Below are 15,522 nucleotides of genomic sequence, written 5' to 3'. Positions count from 1 at the left end.
GACAGTTGGAGGCTGAAATTATGCAAACACTCCATACAAAATATTGAAATTAAAGGAGAGACACGTCTGTTCCGTTTGGAGCTCAGATCAAGACTGACTTAATTATATTTGAGTTCTATTTATATATATACAGGAAATTGAAAATTCCAACACAAAACCACACAAAAAACTAGCCTGCGATTTTCAGTCTAGAAAATTTTAGTCTAAAAGCTAGAATTAGATTCGAGTACCTGCTCGAAAACACGGTGTTGTTTACATTTATCCCAAGGTGCATTAAAGAGATCGGGTGGTGAAATCTGGAATCAAAGTGTATGTAGTCCAGGTGGTCTCATAGCATTTTTTCATAACCAATTTTGAACATCACTTTTTGGCAGAACGGGTGAAAACTTTTGCTCAAACAAGCTTTCTGGAGGCTTGACGAATACTCAAAACACTCTTACAATCTTCATTCAGAAGCAGAAGCGATAAAAATCAGCCTTCTAAATCCATACACCTTGGGATAAGCCCACCTGTATATTATACTCTATTAGATAGCTGCTCGAAAACTGCTTTACAATGCAAACAGCTGACAGGCTGAAATTTCAGCCTACGAATTTCAAACGGAAAGGGCCCCAATGTCTATAGAGCTGGCCGGTCTGGTGGTACAGTCGTCAACTCGTACGACTTAACAACATGCCCGCCATGGGTTCAAGCCCCGAATAGACCGTGCCCCCATACGTAGGACTGACTATCCTGCTATGGTACCAACAAGTCACTGAAAGCCAAGCTCACTCCACCAGTGGGTACAGGCAGGCCTTGACCGACAACGGTTGTTGTGCCAAAGAAGAAGAAAAAGTCTATGGAGCGAATTGAATTTTCTGATGATGATGAATAAAAAAACCAAAAATGGGAAACAACGATTGATTCTTTCAGATAAAGCCAAGAAAATTAATAAATTAAATAATAAATGTGAAAGGTGACAGACCAATGCTCTTGTCTTATTATACACGTACGAGAGGCATTTTTGTGCCAAAGCGTACGCTTGACAAATAAATGCCAATCGAGAAATGACAGTATTTTCTTTCGTCTAACACTGCTTCTAGACGAACCAACAAAACTATCCGCGACAATTTTTGGCGACACTTTCTATCTGTCAAACCGTCCTTGTTTTAGCACGAATACATTGCTTACCTCGATCGTAATGTCGCGAAACGCGAGCGTTGCCTTTCTGTGAAAAATTCACAAACCCGCGACAATCACGGTTGCCTCTGATTTGGTTCCAAAACTGAGGAGTTGTTTTAGAACAAAGAGATCGCAGAAAATTTGTCGCAGTAAAGTTGGTCGTCTAGAAGCAGTATAATAAGGAAACTGTTAACTGTTCGCTAGCTGGGATATTTTTACTTTCCAGTTAGGGGACGATGTTCGTTAACTGAAATGAAATTGTAACCATCACAGCAACCAAATTAAAACCATTTTGATGGTTTTTCTTTTTCCATTCGCTTGCGTATGTAATCAAACGATGCCGGATGTTTTACGTTTCACGTTTTAATGATTTTTAACTGGGATCCATCCCACCATCCCAGTTAGCGAACACCCAGCTAAAAAAAAACATTTCAATTAAAAATCATTGTGTTAGCGAACACTGACTGTACCTGTAAAACATATTTACAATTTACCAATTGCGTTTCGGAGTGGTTTGACCAAACAGCTTACTACAATACATGTTTTTGTATTTCAATTTGTAGATGTTACAGATTTTTTTTGAAGTTCCGTGTCTCCTGAATAAAAAAAGAAGTTATTTTGATGGCCTACATAATTATAATTCACGATATTGTTAAGCCAAATAGTGAAAAAATCGTACAGCTACTTTTCCAAACTCGATCGAATACGGGAACGATTGTCAAAATTACATAAAATAGTGGTTTCCTTGGATTTGTTTTCAACATGTTGCTATATTGTACGCATAACTGTCCAGGATACTCAAATTACAAACACAAACAAAAACAAACACAAATTAAAGTAACCATTATATCTACGGAACTGATACCATCGTTCCTCTACGATCGAGATTAGGAAAGTAGCTGGTAGTCTCCTTGAACGTTTGATTTGCATGATAATTTATAGACCTTAGTTATTATATTAACGAATTCACTTTAATGAAATACATCGACCAAAATATAAAAAAAACACTAATAAAAGTTTGCTCGTTTTTCGTACTCATTTACACTGGTACACCTGCTATCTAACCACAGTTAAATCACAGTTTCATTTGTACACGTTCTCGGTCCATTTACTAACGAATACTTCGATGAACCATATTCTTTTGTTATTTTGATTTGAGAATCTGATTGAACAAATATTCCTTTGAATGTCTCACGAAATTGACGCGACATTCCGCAATAAATCGCAAAATTTATTGGATAACTGACTATTAGAAAAAAATTAGCGAACAAAATAAACAAGTTAGCAACATAGTAATCAAGAAATTCGTAAATGAGAGATGATATAATATGAAGTGCTGTAATAACACCTAGTGGTATTTCTACAACTAAGAAGACGGTAACCACAACGATTAACATAAGAGTAGTACAGTTAGAATCGCGGATCCGTTTACATTCACGTTTCTTGTTGTCCTTAAAAAGCCGTTCTCTCTTCTTTTGAGCTTGTTTCATGGCCCTAAAAAGGAAAACATTTAGAGCTACCAGACTGGCACAGGGTGTTAAATGGACAAATAAAATGCGAAAGGAAAAATAGAATGTGTAATAAAAATCTTCGCTGGTGTATTTGTGTATCCAATTTGCTGTTTCAACATGACATACGTTTGTCATTTGGCCATTCCACATTATTGTTATTAGACTATAAGACCTGAAAATATAAAAAAATAATAGCGTTATTGAATTCTCAACATAAACAATTCATTTCAGCTTAAAGTACGAAAACATTTACAGGGTTTCGAATCATATAATGGACCACTTGATCCACTCGGTGGAATGTTTGAAATGGTAAGGGGATGTTTGCAACGTTGCTATGGATGTTTGCATGCATATAGGGAATTCCGTCAAACACTTGGAGAAGTGTGCAAAACAGCTATGGAGTTTTGCATCCAGCTATGGAGCGTTCGGTTGTAGCGCTGTAGAAATTAAATCTAACACAGGAGAAGTGTGCAAAACAGCTATGGAGTTTTGCATCCAGCTATGGAGCGTTCGGTTGTAGCGCTGTAGAAATTAAATCTAACACAGGAGAAGTGTGCAAAACAGCTATGGAGTTTTGCATCCAGCTATGGAGCGTTCGGTTGTAGCGCTGTAGAAATTAAACCTAATTTTTTTAAAAAGGAACGCGTGATGATTTAAGAGTTTGGAGTGATTAAACACATGGTTTAGGATCCTTAGGAATAAATTGTAATTAATCTGTAATAAAATTTATTCGCAATAACTATTCACTATGTAACTGTTTCCTACGTCCAATCCGATTCAACATAAAATTCTACTATTTCTTCACATCATCAACATTTTCTGACGTATTTAAATATGAACATTCTCCTTACCATTTCAAACATTCCACCGAGTGGATCAAGTAGTCCATTATATGATTCGAAACCCTGTATGTATGTCTAGAATAACTTCTATAATATAATTATAGAATCTAGAATAACTATGAACTTCCGCTAAATGCAGTATTTTGGTAAAATTCTGGTAAATACTGATCAGCGTTACTATCCATAACCGCTTTGGTTATGCAAAACGCAACGCCGACTTAGTTTTTAGTAATTGAAAAGGTTAGGAGAAGAATGATAGAAATTTAATTTAATTTTTTGTGATGCTTTTCTGTTTTCTTTGCTGAGAAAGAGTGTACAATGTTGGCCACATTTCTTAATTTTTCTCATACATAACACCACATATGTACCTAGTTTGAAGGTTCCGAAATAGTTCTTTAAATTATCAGCAAACGGTATCTATCAGAATACGAAGGGCCTCCCTTTGTGGTACAGGCGTAGAGTCGTCATATGAAGTACCAAAAATGACTAAAAACTATAATTATTTAATTTCAACATCATATTGCATATGATTGGTAAGTAATGTGGTCATTTTGATAAGGAAGGAAGATTGTCTGAGTTTCGAGGGCCCTCGTAAGCTTCAAGCCATAAGCTTTTATTTATGTTTAGGCATGGTTGTCCGAGATTTTCAGGATATCGAACTAATATTCAAGGAACTATTTAAGATGCCGCAGGCTCAGAGGATAAGTGAAAACATGAGGCGTTCAACTTTACGTTGCCGCCACTGTAGTTCCGAATCTATGAACATGGCGAGGCAACATTTACACAACAGTACAAAAAAAATACTGTGCACCTATCTCGCTATATATAAAATCGAAAATCGCCACAATGACGTGAGAGTAACCATTCAGCGAGAGAGAGAGAGAGAGAGAGAGAGAGAGAGAGAGAGAGAGAGAGAGAGAGAGAGAGAGAGAGAGAGAGAGAGAGAGTTGTGAGAGCAGAGCTCTCTTAGCAACGCGCGTTGCTGCGAAAATAATTGCTCCAAGCACCATTGCTAGCCCGCGGATGATGAGGGCACTGGTTACTTAGATTTTTTGAATAAATCGGCTTAGAATTACATGGTATTGGATCTAAGGTTTTTTTTTAATAATTAAAGATGCAAATTTGCCAGCTGATGCTGATGTGTCCCACCTCATACTGCTTCCCATTATAAATCAAGATATTCAAGACAAATTTTAAGAAAACATGTTTAAAAACATGCAAAATAGCTTAATTGTGAAATGGTTGATATTCCAATTAATTCAATCATTCATCAAAGCCAACCATACTCATTACTGGAGCTTAAGCACCTCGAACACTACATACACTGTCGTCATCGGCAGATAAGTGTGATACAGAATATCCTGTAAAACGGGTTGCTATACCCAGGACGTCGAACATGTACACTCCCTCAAATCTACTACTCCGCAATATTGGCTGAGTCGGGACAAGGAAAACGCATAACAATAAGAGGCAGATGTAGCCGAGAGACCCTAAGCGGCCATATGCTTAAAAGCCTTGCTGAAATTCCGAGCGAAAAATCGGCGGATGTTGATGGCTTGAAAGTTAAAGTTGAACATTTAAGAACTAATTATTTCAGGATATTCTTGCGCAACATGTCTGCAACATACTGCGCGTTAGGTGAGACAACCGTGCGCACTGCATTCAGCCGGATCAGTATCAACTTCAGAATGATCCACAATGAAACTATGCTTAATGTAGCTTGCCCAAGAGGACTGAAAAGATTCTAACTGTATTTCTCAAGAGTGATGACGATATCTACCATGTGATGCTATCACCGTACTATGGTGTTGATTAAGAACAACCACGTTATAATTAAGGACACGCCAAATTAAAAGCAAAATCTGAAAGATGTGGGGCGGCAAGAGCAAATAAAGTAGTTTGCAAGTAAACGCGAATTTAGTTAGTTGATCTGGGAAGGCTATAACAGTGTTGAACCATTCTTTTCTATAACAGTATAGATTGGAATATTAGAACTACACATTTGGAATGGTTATATGAGGGGATATGTTCACTGTTGAAATTTGATACTTGGCGCAACATTAACAATTGTCTCATACACAAATACCAATTCTATTTAATACTTCAAAACCAGTTTCAGGACAATAAAATAAGCATCTATTACTTATTACCTAACGTATGAAACATAGGTCGTAAAAAAGAGTAGAATAGGAATTCGAACCACGTGCGATATCATATATTTTTAATTCGATCTTACATTTATGGGCACAAAAAAATGGAAGATGGATTGAAGCAAAAGTGAGCATTTTGACATTGTATGTTTTTAAGTACGCAATTGGATCTAAACACGTTGTATATGCGGCACCTTAATTTTTTAATCCACTGCCCATCAATACACACTCCTGAGGCAGGCCAAGACCGCAAAGCGGGTGTAGCGCCGGATAAGTAAGTAAGTTATTCAATGAACACGTTGTTGAGGTTACTACTTAGCTATGCTTTCCAAAAAATCACGCCAATAACTAAAAAAGAATAATCAAAAAATTATACATTTGTGTCAACAAAGTCATGAAACGTATCAGTTCGATTGAAAATAAGTAGGAATGCAGCTACTGAACCTGCTGTTTTATCAAAATAGCCACAAAACACGCCAATCATGATTATCATTGTTATTACTTATAAGTGTTAGCACATAAGATTCATTGGTACTTCACGTGCGTAACAAATAACCTCATTTTTGAACACCACTTCAAAAAAAAAAATACAAAATTGCGTGACTTGGTTTTTTTATGGTTATTAAAGATATTAGCCTAATTTTTACATCAGTATGGCTCAAAAGTAGCCTCATCGATATTTAACGGTTCTGCAATGTACGGTAAGAACTGTCTAGGAAGTTACAAGGTTAATACATTTGTGGTGTAAGAACGCACAAGAACAAATAGGTGTTTGAGTTATGGTTGTTGTCACTGAACGTGTAGAGTTTGAAAATAATTAGAAATTTGAGGACATCCGGTAGATTTTACCGGGCCTTAACTAGTTGATCAATAAACAAAACGGAAAATCACTGGGCTAGATAGTTAGGACTGGAGGACTGGAGTCGGAATTGCCCGGGCAGGTCAGTGTCGGGCCCGTAGTAGATTTTTAGTTTAGTTTAGTTTTTTCGTCTCTTGCTATGCGCGTGGGCAACGTAAACAAGTCATTATTTCTAAGGCTGGAAATACACAAACCGAAATTTTTGCGGTACCGTGAAAATTGCGTATGACTTGGATGTTGGATCATAGCACACATTATAACCATTTTCATATAATAACCATTAATTGATCATAGTTCACATTGTTGCATTCTGGACTATACAAAGTGGGGAATGCAAATAACACAATCAGTTTTAATAAACCTATCAATTGAAACTCATCGTAGTTTGGCTATTCAGTACACAACACTTTTGCTGTCAATTTTGTTATAAAATCTGACAGACAGGCAAGATAATGGTGATTCATATATGACCCCATTCGAGTGCTGATGGGCGATTGAATTTGCCAAAATGAAATCTATTTTTATCAATTTGTGATTCAAATTTTTTATTTCACATACAGTAGAACGTCGATTTTCCGGGGACGAATTAACCGGCGGGCGGCTTAACCGTGCACATGAATTTGACAGTTGGTCTGTCGTGGCGAACATTTTCTGCGATGAACCGGTTAGCAAAAACATTTGTTGTGCAGAAATCTAGTGTCTAGTGATAGTTTTTGACTGCATTTTTGATAAACTTACTTACTTATCCGGCGCTACAACCGCTTTGCGGTCTTGGCCTGCTTCAGGAGTGTCCGAAACCGCTCACGGTCTCGCGCCTTCGTCTGCCAGTTATCCCGGCCTTAATGGCAGACGCCTCCACGCCATCTTGCCACCTCAATTTGGGCCTACCACGCCTCCTTTGTCCTTGTGGACGTCCTAAAAAGACTTTACGGGCTGGGTCGTCCGTTTCCATGCGTACAACATGGCCAGCCGGAGCCTGGCGAGCTTAATACGCTGTACGACAGTGAGGTCCCAGCTTCGTCCGTCGCGACAGGTTCTTTGAGGTGAACTGCTTTTTCAGGCTGTAGAACCACCGGTTGGCAGCCAGCATCCTTGCGCGCAACTCAACTTCCATACTGTTGTCGTTGCTGACCTTTGACCCAAGATAGGTGAATTCTGGGACGACTTCAAAAGTGCGTTCACCTATTTGTGCATCACGCCTACGTAGATTCGGATTATTTATTGGTAGGTCCGCTGATGTTGCCGCCATCAGTTTGGTCTTTGCCTCGTTTATCTGCAATCCGAGGTTCTCTGCCGCCTGCTCTATCCCTTGGTAGGCTTCTGCTACATAGGAGAGCCGCAGACCAATGATGTCTATATCATCAGCGTATGCCAGGGTCTGGGTTGACTTATAGAAGATGGTTCCCGTAGTCTCCACCCTCGAGTCGCGGATGGCCCTCTCTAGCGCCAAGTTGAATAGGAGACAGGCAAGCCCGTCCCCCTGGCGCATACCCTTGGTGGTAGCAAAAGGTCCTGAGAGTTTTCCATCCACCCTCACCTGGCATGTGACGTTGGTCATAGTCATTCTAACTAGCCTTATTAGTTTGGCCGGGATTCCAAATGAGCTCATGGCGTCGTACAGTTTTACCCTGGCTATGCTATCGTATGCGGCTTTGAAGTCTATGAAGAGATGATATGTGTCGTTTCTGTATTCAGCCATCTTCTCCAAGATCTGCCGCATGGTGAAGATCTGATCAGTGGTTGATTTTCCGTTTCGGAATCCTCTTTGATAGTTTCCTACTATCTCTTCGACGTGCGGGACAAGCCGATCCTGGAGGATCAGGGAGAATATTTTATAGGCGGTATTCAACACCGTAATACCCCTGTAGTTGTTGCAGTCCAACCTGTCTCCCTTCTTGTATACGGGGTAGATGATGCCGAGATTCCAATCACAAGGCATCGATTCGCTATCCCACACCTCAGTAACTATTTGATGGATTTCGTTTTCTAGTCGGTTCCGGTGCCTTGTTATTTTTCAGCCGACGGATAGCCTTTCGTGTTTCTTCTATGCTAGGTGGCAGTAGCATGACACTATCTGCTAGTGGCGCTTCTAGCTGTTCGTTTAACTGGTCGTTGAGTAATTCATCAAAGTACTGAGCCCACCGCGAGAGGACCTCTGGCTGGTTACTAACCAGATCTCCATCCTTGTTGCGACAGCAGGTTACCTTAGGTACAACGTTGTTTCGGTGACCTGCTATCGCTTGGTAAAACTTTCGTGTTGGTCCGTACGCCTCTCTGGTTTGCTCGAGTTCCCGCATGTTTTGCTCTTCCAAAGCATGCTTCTTGGAGCGGTGAACTCGTTTCTCTTCGCGTCTGAGCCGTGAATATTCCTCTGCGCATGCCCACGTTCTATGCCGTTGCTGCATTGCTCGGTATGCAGTATTCTTACGTTCGGCCACTTGTCTGCATTCATCGTCGAACCAGCCAGATTTGGTGTTGCCACGACGTGGTGGGAGTATATTTCTTGCACAGTTTATTATTTTTGTTTTTAGAGCGTTCCACCTCTCGCTCGTAGTTTCATATCTGTTTTCTGATAGTAGAGACTCGTCTAAAGCGGCTTTGAATTCCTGTTGGACAGTAATGTCCCTTAGAGAGTCCGTGTTGAGTCGAGGCTGCGTGGCATTTTTGATAAAAGGCAATTTTAAATCCATTGTTATTGATTCAAAAAAAAAATCTACTAGTGATTAGTCGATTATTTTGATGAGAATTTTTAGTAAAACCAGTGAATTTTAAAAATTGTATATGAATTTGACATTTGGATTATTATCCGTGGAAATCGATTAACCGGCATCCGCCTGTTCCCGAGCTGCCCGGATAATGGACGTTCTACTGTAGTTCATGCAAAATAAAATACAACACTCGTATCTCGACATGAATTTTCAAACAAATCCACCAAAAAAAGTAAAAATAATTGTTACTGCAAAAATGTCAGGAATATCGATGTTGGGTATCTCGGTTCGTGTATTGCCAGCCTAAGAATAGCACTTTGCAACGGCAGCAATGCTTTGCGACAGCATCCTCGCACCGGGGCCGACTTTGACCGACCTTGGCCAAATTAGACTCTATCATTTCCGGTCGATTACGACTCCTGCCGTCTCTGGGCGACTCCGGTTGCCTCTGATTCCGCCTGATTCTGAACGACTTCGGATGACTCCGACACTGACTCTGAGTAACTCCGGACGATGGCGGCTGCGGATACTGCTGGTCGATCCTATCTCAGCCGGAAATCAGCTCCAATATTTTCGAAGTCGGATCAAAGAGGCGAATGAGACCAAAAGGCTCAAAGTCTCTATAAAAATAAATAAAATACAGTGGGCCCCGGCATGATAAATTCAGTTCATCTGATTGTACATACGCCCAAGGTAATTACACGAAGTATAGTGAAACTAAAGAATATAATGTAAGAATATATGTACGAAATGCTCGTTATGGGAGGTGTTGTTTGGTAAAAAATATTATAAATTAATCAAATAATTTCAGTTTGCCCTGATAAACTCCTTAAGGGGAAGTTATGATAAATAATGTGTTTTTATGCTTGAGCAAGGAGCTAGTTTAATATTGTGCTAGGTGATATTTATTTACAATCCTGAATTTCAAAAAATAGACATGTTTCAAAAAATAGAGATGTTTCAAAAAATAGAAATGAAAAACTACATACTTGTCAAAAAATCTACTGCTTTGGTGTAAAAAAGCAGTAGCACAGATATAACCAATGCATTTTTTTACTCTAGGAATAGTACACCAATTTCGGGCAGGTGCATGGCAAACGTATATGTATCTGTAAGTAATAAAATAATTGAACGAATTAAATATGTGTGTACCAAGTAACTATCCCAATGAACAATATGGACCTTGCCGTTGTTACCTTTGCAAAGCTAAAGCTAATGTAAGCCATACTGATGCAGTATGACACATTGCAGGTAGAATCTGCAAAATAAGACAATAAAAGGAGAAAAACGTAAGTAATAAATCACTCAATGCATGGAAGGAAATTATTTCTTAACAGTTGTCTTTTTTTACAAAACAGATTTCAGAAAGAGCGGCCCAGATAACCCGTTAAAAGTAAGCAATAAATCACTCTATGAATAGAAATAAATTATTTCTAAACAGACTTCTTTTTTATTACTAAACAGATTTCAGAATACTCACCTCATTCAGGGCATTCCAAACGTAGCACGCTATTAAAGGTGACAATGGTTTGTAATGGTTTCCAAATGTATACATGTATATCAAACCAGGTGCCGGAAAAAGAAGGGTAAACATATCACAAAGAGCCATTGCTGAAAACAGATTAAAATACCTTCAGTAATGTTTTCTCCCTAAAAGCAATAAAAAGTTTATCAAATCGTTTAGACATAATTGAGTTGCCTTAATATATGTATAGAAAGGTCGAACAAAGTTTTTGTATTCAGTAACGTTGCAGGAGAACATGTTGTATCCCCCCCTCTTCTTGTTGATTGATGTCTTTTTTTCTAACACGAACGAGTCAGTTTCAAAACGGATATAGGAAATTATGTAATAGGAAAAGTTCGAAGTTGATAATGGAAGCGGAAGTTTAAAAAGAGAATACGTCAATCAAAATTTAAATTGGTAATCTATGTTTTTTTCCAATCATTCTATGGTTTGAAAGGACTTTTACGGTTCGCATACGTTCATTGCGTTTTTCTACACAAATAGTTTCGACTTAGAAAATTTCCTATGGCTAAAGTAATTTTTATAGCTATTTTAAAACTGTGGCACTTAATGACCTAGTAAATTACGTTGTACTTTAAATTATATGTTATATTAATTTTAAACTCACCCATAAGAATACAATTTGTTGGTGACGCCATGCTTCTTTTATTGAGGATAATAATTATTAAAGAATTTGCTGTGAGGGTAACCAGCAAAAGAAAGGGTATACAATATCCATACAACGGAATGCTATAATTAAGAATGGTTTCACATGACACATTCAAGTAAGACGTGTTTCCTTCTGATGCTAGGCAATTATAGTAACTGTATGTCGAGTCGTTATTCAATTCATTCATATGAACCGTGTAGGAAGTACTCGTGTTGATACCAGTAGTATTATAGTTTTCTGAGCTTTCTTTTGGAAAGAATATTTGTGACGAAAGAGGCGTTGATTCATTGAAATAGTAATAAGTTGCCATGTGTGGAGAGTTGAATAGAATAATCGGTGCTCTGTTTTTTTTTGGCTCTATCATATTAGATAGGTACTGATCACCCCGAAATAAATGGTATGACTTGAAATTATTTTTTTCAATCATGGTTCTTTTGTTAAATTTAGGTGAAATCTGGAAGTAAAAATGACATTTAATACATTTTCTTCAGAAATTTATTAAATCATTATAATATATCGCCTTTTATTATAACGCATGAGTTATGTTTATGATGCTAATAATTACTCTAATGGAAACTGTCTATGACCATGCGCATGAACTATAATAAAATTTATAAATAGGAAATGATGGAGCATCATTTACGATACGATGTAAGTTATTCCCACAAAACCAGATTGCTCACTATATATAGCTTTCAGATAGACATATGTATTGAAATGCTGCTTTTTTCTATTACTTTGACATATTTTTTCTGTACGAATAATCGGAGTATGTAGTATATTAAATCAGCTCATTAAATTATTAGTAAATAGATGATAATTATAAGATTATATAGCGTCAATAAAATAAAATAGCGTTGTGTAGAGAAAAATGTTGCACTAGTTTCGATTAAAATGTTAAAACTCTTGTCCTAAATTTTGCTGCACATCCTATTTTAAAGATTTTTGCTTATTTTATGAATAAATTAATCATAAGTACCAATTATACTTACCAATATATGTTAACGTAAATTAGTTAAGGATAAATTCCTTAAATAAGCAAGAAGTCTCAAGCACGTTGAACACGAACGTCCCGGTTAATTAAGAAATGTTCACGCCTCTGCCGATTTCTTATTATATTCGTAGTGTTAATCATTCTATCTTGTAGTGTCGATAAAATGCAACAAGTACAATACATAAACATTATATCCAGACGGTTGCTTCAAATATTCTATCGTAATTTAAATTAAATCCATAAACGATATCACTGGATTTCTTATTCTATTAGTATTTCGTACATTAAATGTATAGATAAATGAAACATTTGGAAATGTTTGAGAATGTTAAATGCCTAGTTAAGTTTTGTTTTACATACTATGTGGCCAAACAACGTTTGCATTTGCCGCATAATGCACAGATAGTTTGAGATATTCTTGTTGACTGCAGTACTTGCACGAATGAAACTATGTTGGCTTGGATGTTTATTACTCTAGCATGGTTCATTTATGACTCAACCTTATGCCACAGATGTGTAGTAAATTTGGAATATTTTTTAGATATTATAATACATCGTTCATCCTTCTTTTAAAGGTAATGACTATGAATGTGTTTACGTTGAAAAAGGCAGTTTTGTAAAATTGGAAACTCACTAGTTTTTTTCTTTTCTTATATCCAAAAAACATCCTGTTATAATTTGTTTGGTTTGCTTCTTGAAACTTCACAAGGTTAACTATATTGTATTAATTACCGCGGTGTTTGGATCACATTCACCAGGACGATTTGTTAACGCCATAGCTGCAATTTTACACTTATGGATTAAAAAAAAAGAAATTTGAAGAGTATATGTACGTTTGAACTCGAGCACTATCTCCAGCCAACTGTTATATTTTATCTCAAATCGTTCCAGCAGGAGCTTCGTCGTGCACTGGCCAGTTACACTTTTTTATTTACTCCGACCGACGAATTTTCTGGGATCGGTTTTAGTTCGATTGTGCATCGCAGTTGCGCAGATGAGTGCCCACTTCGAACGATGGCAGAGGACGTGATGGAACTCACAAACAAGCAAAACTATGAAACAATACAACCATCAATTGATGGCGCACAGCACTCAGGAAATACAAATAAAAGTTATTTGATGGAAGTCTTGTTTGTATGGAATAATAGCCTCTATTAATAATAGATTGCTTGGAAAATGTGTCTACAATTTATATCCTATACATTTCATCTTCTACAAATGATTGCAGGCAATGAAATTTGTTTGTACATTATTTTCAACCGACTTTTATTCATTAACAACATATGACTATATACACATAATAATAATGGATAGCTTGGCGTTATCGTATTCTGGTCATAAACATTTTAGGATTAATATTAATTCCCTAGTTGTCACAACGATATTTCGAATCATAATGCAATCAACAGGTTATGTTGGTGAAAGAAAATCTTAGTATCAAAACAGCCAGGTTGCGAAAAGCTGACAACACATATTCAAGATTGCAAAGTGTATAAGTGTAATACAGAGGTCGAGTCGTGCAGAACATTTGATCAAAAAGAGTGGTATAGTTTTGACAGCTGGATGAAAAAGCTTCAATAGTTTTATCGTAGCATACATTGAGGTTTTAGTTGTTGTGCATGCAGTGGTCTGAAAGCATTTTCGGTCATTTTTACATCATTTTTTTGTAATATTGTACTAAAAAAGTTGACGAATATCAAGAAAAGATAGAATTATATTGAAATTATCAATTACAACAAGATCAGTGCCCGAAATTACGACGAAATCATGTGCAGCTCAAGAGGGCCAAAGCTAAGAGGCCAGATTTCTGAATGTGGTCATTTTTAAGCGATAAATTACTTAAAAACTACTCCATGCCACGTTCATGAGAAAGAAATGTATAGTTACACTAAGTTTTGAGCACAAAATGCACAATTAGCCCTGAAAAGTGTTTGGTTGTTTGGAATCGTTTGTGAGCGCTTTTTCATCTAACTGTCAAAAATAAGCTTTCAAAATGGTGGACCAAAATCGAGCTATGCATTGACCTCTGTATTATATAGACTTTGCAAGATAGTAACAGTGCGTCAACTTTTTTTCAGTAGGGTAACTGTACAAAAAACAAAAAAAAAGTCAAATCATGGGAAAACGCGTTGAAAAGTTTCTCAACATGTATTTTTTAATAGAGATATGCTCATTTGTTATTCATATACGAAGTTTCACATCATTTTCTCGTATATATTTCAAAGTATCAAACAAAATGTGCAGAGCTCAAAATTTAACGTCAGATTTGCTGTCAGTCAATAGTTTGAGGCCGAAAATACACGGACCGGAATTTCGCGGCCGCGGAATTCCGCCTGCTGTCAAACCCATATACAAAGTGTCAACGGCAACTTTCCCGTCTCGTCTCTAATTAAATAAACATAGGTTATGTTTTCATATTAAAAAAAAAAAATATATATATATATATATATATATATATATATATATATATATATATATATATATATATATAACTATATAAATAAATATATGTATATATTTATATATGTGTATATATTTATATATATAGTCAGCATTCAATAGTTGAACGCTTTTTAGTAGGCATGCTTTTTAGTTTAGCTATACGTTTGTACGAAAAAACCGGCTTTTAAAAATTTCACAAAAATCTCATGACATGCTGAGAAAAAAATTTGTTTTTTTTGTATGGAAAAACGTGGCAACTAAAAAGCACATATTTAACAGTTGGTAGGGAATCGAAGTTCAACGAGTGAGTTCAGATTATGCAATAGGATAATCAGTCCTACGCGTATGGGGCACGGTCCATTCGGGGATTGTACTCATGACGGATTTGTTGTTAAGCCGTGCGAGTTGACGACTGTATCACGAAACCAGAAAATTACATAATATTTTCGCTACAAAAAATAAAAAAAAGTCATGAAAAACTTCCAAATCACTTTTAAATGTGAAATCTTACAGTTATTGTAATTTTTTAACAGTAACCAGTATATTATAAAATGTATTGCATCAAGGCATATCATCGAAATCTTGGAATTTGATACTCTATTTAAATCACTTAACCTTGAATTTATGTGTTCTATTTCCATTTAATGTATGTCCATATGCTTTTTGATCGTTTTGTACAAG

General features: G+C 36.8%; 1 protein-coding gene across 5 annotated transcripts; it reads right to left on the bottom strand.

Moving 5' to 3' along the window:
• Window positions 1-1,406: 1,406 nt before the first annotated feature.
• On the bottom strand, window positions 1,407-14,784 carry LOC120958409 (sex peptide receptor). Of its 5 annotated transcripts, none has more exons than XM_040381195.2 (7): window positions 13,034-14,784; window positions 12,398-12,545; window positions 11,364-11,859; window positions 10,712-10,842; window positions 10,428-10,489; window positions 10,221-10,340; window positions 1,407-2,844 (listed from the first exon to the last, which is right to left on the bottom strand). In XM_040381195.2, the coding sequence occupies exons 3-7, from the start codon at window positions 11,830-11,832 to the stop codon at window positions 2,232-2,234; spliced, it is 1,395 nt and encodes a 464-aa protein (XP_040237129.1). In that variant the 5' UTR covers window positions 11,833-11,859; window positions 12,398-12,545; window positions 13,034-14,784; the 3' UTR covers window positions 1,407-2,231. The 5 variants fall into 5 exon arrangements, with proteins under 5 accessions (XP_040237129.1, XP_040237131.1, XP_040237128.1 ...); XM_040381197.2 differs by having other exon boundaries at window positions 13,132-14,784; XM_040381194.2 differs by having other exon boundaries at window positions 12,398-12,541; window positions 13,132-14,784.
• Window positions 14,785-15,522: the final 738 nt, after the last annotated feature.

Source organism: Anopheles coluzzii, chromosome 3, assembly GCF_943734685.1.
Source record: "Anopheles coluzzii chromosome 3, AcolN3, whole genome shotgun sequence".
Lineage (NCBI taxonomy): Eukaryota > Metazoa > Arthropoda > Insecta > Diptera > Culicidae > Anopheles > Anopheles coluzzii.
The sequence above is the reverse complement of the archived record's forward strand: the minus strand, read 5'-3'. Positions and strand labels throughout refer to the sequence as shown.